We start from the raw sequence: 8,551 nt of genomic DNA on the forward strand, positions 1-8,551 counted from the left end.
GGTATATCTCCTAATGCTATCCCTCCCCGCTCCCTCCACCCCACAACAGGCCCCGGTGTGTGATGTTCCCCTTCTTGTGTCCATGTGTTCTCATCGTTCACTTCCCACCTATGAGTGAGAACATGCAGTGTTTGGTTTTTTGTCCTTGCGATAGTTTGCTGAGAATGATGGTTTCCAGCTTCATCCATGTCCCTACAAAGGACATGAACTCTGGATGCAGATTTTAAATTTTCATATAGTTAAGTCTGTTATTCGTTTATGGTTTCTAGATTTTGTGACATGCTTAGGGAGGCCTTCCTCATTGTAAGATCACCAAAATAATCACTTGTGGTTTCTTGCATTATTTTAAAATTATTATTTTGTATTCAATATCTATATTAAAAGAAGTTTGGAATAACTTGACTTTCTAGGAGTCATTTTATCTCTGTTAGTCCTTGACTAATTGGATTTTTTTTTTTTCACAGACCCTCGTCCTTTATGCCCTTGGTGTGGTACTTCAGGATCCTAATACTTGGCCATCTCCACACAAGTATGAAATATTTGTCATTGTATTTGTGACTGTCAGTTTTTGTGTTTGCACATTTTGCATTCCTTTCCTAAGTGTTGAGGAGAAAACTCAATATGTAGCAATGATACAAAAAAAGAAAACTAGTGAATCCCCTTTTCTTCTCTTTCTTTTGAGACAGGGTCTCACTCTGTCATCCAGGCTGGAATGTAGTAGTGCAATCACTTCTCACTGCAGCTTCGACCTCTCTGACTCAAGCCATCCTTCTGCATCAGCCACCTAAGTAGCTAGGACCACAGGCGTGCGCTGCCACGCCTGGTTCATTTTTGTACTTTTTGTACAGATGGGGTTTCACCATGTTGCCCAGGCTGGTCTTGAACTCCTGAGCTCAAGCCATCCTCCCACCTCTGCCTCCCAAAGTGGTGGGATTACAGGCATGAACCACCAAGCCTGACCTGCATCCCCATTATATCTTCTGTTCACTGCTTTTTCTCTTATGTGAATCTGCTATTTGCTACTTTTTGTCTCTGTTATTACCACTTTTATACTAAGTGAAAAGTAATTAACATCTGTTTTAAGAAAATGAAAGCAGGCTGGGCACCGTGGCTCATGCCTGTAATCCCAGCACTTTGGGAGGCTGAGGCGGGCGGATCACAAGGTCATGAGTTCAAGACCAGCCTGGCTAATATAGCGAAACCCCGTCTCTAATAAAAATACAAAAATTAGCCGGGCGTGGTGGCACATGCCTGTAATGCCAGCTACTCGGGAGGCTGAGGCAGGAGAATCACTTGAACCTGGAAGGCAGAGGTTGCAGTGAGCCAAGATCATGCCATTGCACTCCAGCCTGGGCAACAAGAGCAAGACACAAGACTCCGTCTCAAAAAAAAATTTTTAAAAAGCAGAATTTCTCTCTTTTTTTTTGAGTTGGAGTCTCGCTCTGTCGCCCAGGCTGGAGTGCAGTGGTACGATCTAGTGTCACTGCAAGCTCCGCCTCCCAGGTTCAAATAATTCTCCTGCCTCAGCCGCCCGAGTGGCTGGGACTACAGGCACCCACCACCACGCCCAGCTAATTTTTTGTAGTTTTAGTAGAGACAGGGTTTCACCATGTTAGCCAGGATGGTCTCGATCTCCCGACCTCATGATCTGCCCCCCTCAGCCTCCCAAAGTGCAGGATTACAGCCACTGTGCCCAGCCTCTTTTTTTTTTTTCCCCAGTGCATTTTTCTGTTCTTTATTGCTTCTCTTTTTGCTTTTTTTAAATTTATTTTTTATTTCAATAGGTTTTTGGGGAACAGGTGGTATTTCTTTGGTGGTGATTTCTGAGATTTTGCTGCAACCGTCACCCAAGCAGTGTACACTGTACCCAATGTGTAGTCTTCTATCCCTCATCGCCCCACCCTTTCCCCCAAGTCCCTAAAGTCCATTGTATCATTCTTATGTCTTTACATCCTCATACCTTAGCTCCCAAGAATTTCCCTTTTTTAAAAATTCAGAGTTTAAGTCGTTTAAAAATACTTGTTTTTGCGAGGAATTTTTTTGTTCTGTGGTACGTGGGTTATTTGTTTTGTTTTTAATATATGCATTTCTTCAATGACTTTACAGAGTGAGATTCTATAGGACAAAAAATGTTTCTTAGGCCCTTCATTTCCCTGACTTTATTTTTTATTTTTATTGTTTCTTTAGGGACAGAGACAGGGTCATGCTCTGTCACCCAGGCTGGAGTGCAGTGATGTAAACACAGGCTCACTGCAGCCTCAACCTCCTGGGCTCAAGCAATGCTCCTACCTCACCCTCCAGAGTAACTGGAACTATAGGTATACGCTACCATGCCTGGCTAATTTTTTTTAATTTTTAATTTATTTTTATTTTTATTTTTTTAGAGACAGAATCTCGCTCTGTTACCAGGCTGGTCTTGGAATAAGCAAGACGCCAACTATGAAAAATAATGGGCTGGGCACGATAACCTGTAATCCCAGCACTTTGGGAGGCCGAGGCGGGCGGATCACCTGAGGTCGGGGGTTTGAGACCAGCCTGACCAACATGGAGAAACCCCTTCTCTACTAAAAATGCAAAATTAGCCAGGTGTGGTGGCGCGTGCCTGTAATCCCAGCTACTCGGGAGGCTGAGGCAGGAGAGGTGGAGGTTGCAGTGAGCCGAGGTCATGTCATTGCACCCCAGCCTGGGCAACAAGAATGAAACTCCATCTCAAAAAAATAAAAAATAAAATAAAAAATAATGATAATAATCACACATATATAGAGTATGCTTTTCATTCGCTTTAATCCAGATACCCTCCTAGAATTCAGTGGCTTAAGAGAAGCAATGTATATCTTTTTTTTTTGGACGGAGTCTCAATCTGTCGCCAGGCTGGAGTGCAGTGGTGCAATCTTGGCTCACTGCAACCTCCGCCTCCCGGGTTCAAGCGATTCTCCTGCCTCAGCCTCCCAAGTAGCTGAGACTACAGGCATGCACCACCATGCCCAGCTAATTTTTATGTTTTTAGTAGAGACGGGGTTTCACCATGTTGCCCAGGATGGTCTCAGTCTTTTGACCTCGTGATCCACCTGCCTCTGCTTCCCAAAGTGCTGGGATTACAGCCTTGAGCCACTGTGCCCAGCCTTTTAAAAAAAATTTTTTTTTTTTTTTGAGACAGAGTCTCACTCTGTCGCTCAGGTGGAGTGCAGTGGCGCGATCCCAGCTCACTGCAAGCTCCGCCTCCCGGGTTCATGCCATTCTCCTGCCTCAGCCTCCCTAGTAGCTGGGACTACAGGCGCCCGCCACTGTGCCTGGCCAATTTTTTTTTTTGTATTTTTAGTAGAGATGGGGTTTCACCTTGGTCTCGATCTCCTGACTTCGTGATCCGCCTGCCTCAGCCTCCCAAAGTGCTGGGATTACAGGCGTGAGCCACCGCGCCTGGCCAAAAATTTTTAATAGAGATGAGGTCTCGCTATGTTGCCCAGGCTGGTCTCGAACTCCTGGGCTCAAGCAATCCTCCCACCTTGGTGTCACAAAGTGCTAGGATTACAGGCGTGAGCCACTATGTCCAGCCTCTCTCACCTATTAATAAATCTGGATGTAATATAATTGATAAATATAATTTTAAGGCTGGAGCCTCCAATTTTAAGACATAAATTTCAGTTGAAGAGGCAATATAAAATGTCTTACATATTGATAAGGTGGTCTCATGTAACAGGTCTTAAATTTATTTAAAAATTCATTATATGATTTTCTATGATTTATCCTTATATTTCACAAAATAATATAAACTGGTGTAACAATCTTATACCTTGGTATTCTCGAGAAATATATTTTGCATCTATCATTTAGAAATAATAAAGTAGGCCGGGTGCCGTGGCTCATACCTATAATCCCAGCACTTTGGGAGGCCGAGGCAGGTGGATCACGAGGTCAAGAGATCGAGACCATCCTGGCCAACATGGTGAAACCCCATCTCTACTAAAAATAAAAAAATTAGCTGGACATGGTGGTGTGCACCTGTAGTCCCAGCTACTTGGGAGGCTGAGACAGGAGAATTGCTTGAACCTGGGATGTGGTGGTTGCAATGAGCCGAGATCACGCCACTGCACTCCAGCCTGGTGACAGAACAAGACTCCGTCTCAAAAAAAGAAAAAAAAAGAGAAATAATAAAGTGCCAGTCGCGGTGGCTCACACACCTATAATCCCAGCACTTTGAGAGATTGAGGCAGGAGGATCACTTGAGCCTAGGAGTTCAAGATCAGCCTGGGCAACATAGGGAGAACCTGTCTGTACAAAAAACTGTTAAAAGTAGCTGGGCCTGGTGGCATGTGCTTATAGTCACAGCTACTCAGGAAGCTGAGGTAGAAGGATAGTTAAAGTCCAGGAGGTCGAGGCTGCAATGAGCCTTGATTGCACCATTGCCCTCCAGCCTGGGTGACAGAGCGAGACCCTGTCTCAAAAAATGGAATATAGTAAGAAACAGCAATAGACTAAATATATGTTAAATAATTTGGGAACATAAAAATAAGTGGCATTTAAATATAATATAAGAGCACTTTCTATTTTCAGTTGATTTTTAACTTTGTTACATACTTGTGTTCTTTTAGTGTCAACATGTAAAATGCCAGTGGAGCTATATTGTGATTAACCTCAAATTTTCTTTGTAGGTTTGATCCAGATCGGTTTGATGATGAATTAGTAATGAAAACTTTTTCCTCACTTGGATTCTCAGGCACACAGGAGTGTCCAGAGTTGAGGTGAATAATAGAATGCCAGACTCTGTTCTTAGAATTTTGATGATCACTGTTGATGAGAATGGGCAATCTGTATGATTAAAGTATAATTTTTTTATTATTATTGTACTTTAAGTTCTGGGGTTCATGTGCAGAATGTGCAGGTTTAAAGTATAATTTTTAATCTTTAGTAACTAACTGACTTTCTTCCTGACTAGGTTTGCATATATGGTGACCACAGTACTTCTTAGTGTATTGGTGAAGAGACTGCACCTACTTTCTGTGGAGGGACAAGTTATTGAAACAAAGTATGAGCTGGTAACATCATCAAGGGAAGAAGCTTGGATCACTGTCTCAAAGAGATATTAAAATTTTATACATTTAAAATCATTGTTAAATTGATTGAGGAAAACAACCATTTTAAAAAAATCTATGTTGAATCCTTTTATAAACCAGTATCACTTTGTAATATAAACACCTATTTGTACTTAATTTTGTAAATTTGGATTTTTATATATCATATTTTCTTAATTCATTGTACACATTTGACTTACTGCACAGTATATTGATCATTTTAATGGGAAACTTTAGCTTTCTACTTTTTTATTTTTGTTTTTTCACTTTCCATGCCATTATTTTTGTATTCTTTTTCTTAGTGTGAGCTCTAAAATCAATGTTCTTGAAAAAGAAATTATTTTGCAGAAGTTGGGGAATCATGTTTGTTGAATATGTATAAAATAGAAACATAGGCTGGGCGCAGTGGCTCACACCTGTAATCCCTACACTTTGGGAGGCTGAGGCAGGTGGATCACCTGAGGTCCAGAGTTTGAGACCAGTCTGGCCAACATGATGAAACCCCATCTCTACTAAAAATACAAAAAATTGGCCGGGAGTGGTGGCTCACGCCTGTAATCCCAGCACTTTGGGATGCTGAGGCGGGTGGATCACCTGAGGTCAGGAGTTTGCGACCAGCCTGGCCAACATGATGAAACCCTGTCTCTACTAAAAATACAAAAAAATTGGCTGGGTGTGGTGGCCCACACCTGTAATCCCAGCACTTTGGGAGGCCGAGGCGGGTGGATCACCTGAGGTCCGAAGTTCGAGGCCAGCCTGGCCAACAGGATGAAACCCTGTCTCTATTAAAAATACAGAAAATTGGCCGGGTGCGGTGGCTCACCCCTGTAATCCCAGTACTTTGGGAGGCTGAGGTGGGTGGAGCACCTGAGGTCAGGAATTCGAGATCAGCCTGGCCAACATGGTGAAACCCCATCTCTACTGAAAAACACACACACACAAATTAACTGGGCATGGTGGCACATGCCTGTAATCCCAGCTACTCAGGAGGCTGAGGCAGGAGAATCGTTTGAACCTGGGAGGCGAAGCTTGCAGTGAGCCGAGATTGCACCCCTGCACTCCAGCCCGGGCCACAGAGCAAGACTCTGTCTCAAGAAAAACAAAAAAAAAGATAAATGGACAAAAGACATGAACAAACAGCTTTTATAGGATAGTATGGCTAACAAACTTTTAGAAAAGTGTTTAGTCTCACTAGTAAGTAACAAAATATTGGGGCAGGGCACAGTGGCTCGTGCCTATAATCCTAGAACTTTGGAAGGCCGAAGCTGGTGGATTGCTTGAGCCCAGGAGTTTGAGACCAGCCCAAGCAACACTGGGAGACCCTGCCTCTACAAATATACAAAAAAATTACTGGGCATGGTGACACACACCTGTAGTCCCAGCTGTTCTGGAGGCTGAAGTGGGAGGATCACTTGAGACCAGGAGAGGTCAAGGCTGCAGTGATCTGTGATCACACCACTGCACTCCAGCCTGGGCAACAGAGCAAAACCCTGTCTTTAAAAAAACAAAAAAGGCCGGGCTCGGTGGCTCATGCCTATAATACTTTGGGAGGCCGAGGCAGGTGGATCAATTGAGGTCAGGTGTTCGAGACCAGCCAGGCCAACTTGGTGAAACCCCGTCTCTACTAAAAATACAAAAAAAAAAAAAAAAAATTAGCCAGATGTGGTGGTGCACATTTGTAATCCCAGCTACTCAGGAGGCTGAGGCAGGATAATCGCTTGAACCTGGGAGGCAGAGGTTGCAGTGAGCCAAGATCGCACCACTGCACTCCAGCCTGGGTGTCAAGAGTGAAACTCATTCTCAAAAAAAAAAAAAAAAAGGAGGTGGGGGGAGCTATTTTAAGAATATTTTAAGTAGGCCAGGCACGGTAGCTCATGCCTGTTATCCTAATACTTTGGGAAGCCGATGTGGGCGGATCACAAGGTCAAGAGATTTGAGACCATCCTGGCCAACATGGTGAAACCCCATCTCTACTAAAAATACAAAAAATTAGCTGGACATGCTGGCGTGCGCCTGTAGTCCCAGCTACTTGGGAGGCTGAGGCAGGAGAATCGCTTGAACCTGGGAGGCGGAGGTTGCAGTGAGCTGATGTTGTGCTAGTGCACTCCAGCCTGGGCGACAGGGCTGAGACCCTGTCTCAAAAAAAAAAGTATCTTAAGTGTCTTTCAAAATTACACTTTAGCACTTATAAATTTTATATATAATACTTTACTGATAGCATTGTATATTAGTCCAACTTTTTTGGCTACACTATTTATGAAGGATTCCTTTTTTTCTTTAAGACAGCCACTGTAGGAAATATGCCAAGTACAGATAGTGAGGAAAGAAAGGGAGAAAAATGATAATTGTCTGCAAGTGGGCTTATTTTTAACACTGCTGAATTTCATTTGTAATTTTACTTTCAAGAATATACTCTGGTAGACTGAGGCGGGAGGATCACTTGAGCCCAGGAGTTGGAGGCTTCAGTGAGCTGTGATCACACCACTGCCCTCAGCCAAACCTGAGTGATAAAGTGAGACCCTATCTCTTAAAAAAAAAAATCCCTTTGTTATTGAGTTATTTTATGTCATTTATTGGTAAATACCTAACATTTTAGACCTAGTCATTACCAGTTAACATAGAATTTAATTGGATGCAGTCTGTATTTTTGAAAAAAAATAATAATTTTTGGAATAACTTAAATTCTAAAACTTTGGCCGGGCGTGGTGGCTCATGCCTGTAATCCCAGCACTTTGGGAGGCCGAGGCAGGCAGATCACCTGAGGTCAGGTGTTCAAGACCAGCCTGACCAACATGGAGAAACCCTGTCTCTACTAAAAATACAAAATTAGCCAGGCGTGGTGGTGCATGCCTGTAATACCAGCTACTCGGGAGGCTGAGGCAGGAGAACTGCTTGAACCTGGGAGGCAGAGGTTGCGTTGAGCCAAGATCGCGCCATTGCACTCCAGCCTGGGCAACAAGAGTGAAACTCCGTCTCAAAAAAAAAAAAAGAAAAATTCTAAAACTTTAAGTGAAATTTATTATCCCTTCCCACTTACTTTTTGTGGTTTTGTGTGTATAGAGCATCTTCCTTTGTTACCCAAGTACCTTGAATGGGTTGGAAACTGGTGGTAGAAGGTTAGAGTAGCCAATTGATATGCAAACCAAGTGTCAGATCAGATGAGATGAAAGAGGTGGAATTTAAAGCAAGTGAGATATGATAAACAATGATGAAAGCAAAAATAGGGCAGTTGAACCAGAGTCAGCCAGTTGGCATAACTGCCAATAAATGAGGCAGTGTAGAATCACTAATAATGATTGGAATCAAGGAAAAGAGAGCATAGAGGAATCAGCTAAATTAGTATGTTTTATCCATAGTTACATGACTAACAAATGATTAAAAAGAAGTTATTCTCTAGATAATTTTTTAAATAAAAGTACTGTTAATATATAAACTAAGTTATTCATTCACTGTTTTTCTTCACAGTAAGAATGACAAAAATC

At 42.7% G+C, this 8,551-nt stretch overlaps 1 protein-coding gene across 7 annotated transcripts in view; it reads left to right on the plus strand.

The window, feature by feature from the left end:
- Window positions 1–5,207, plus strand: part of CYP20A1 (cytochrome P450 family 20 subfamily A member 1) — a 58,201-nt gene extending 52,994 nt beyond the window's left edge. For all 7 annotated transcript variants that reach the window (XM_063695113.1, XM_031008839.3, XM_019022330.4 and 4 more), the window contains 3 exons: window positions 465–529; window positions 4,650–4,739; window positions 4,934–5,207. In XM_063695113.1, the coding sequence (XP_063551183.1) occupies window positions 465–529; window positions 4,650–4,739; window positions 4,934–5,084 (306 nt within the window). In that variant the 3' untranslated portion in view covers window positions 5,085–5,207. The remainder of the gene's footprint in view (window positions 1–464; window positions 530–4,649; window positions 4,740–4,933) is intronic.
- Window positions 5,208–8,551: the final 3,344 nt, after the last annotated feature.

Source organism: Gorilla gorilla, chromosome 11 (assembly GCF_029281585.2).
Source record: "Gorilla gorilla gorilla isolate KB3781 chromosome 11, NHGRI_mGorGor1-v2.1_pri, whole genome shotgun sequence".
Classification (NCBI taxonomy): domain Eukaryota; kingdom Metazoa; phylum Chordata; class Mammalia; order Primates; family Hominidae; genus Gorilla; species Gorilla gorilla.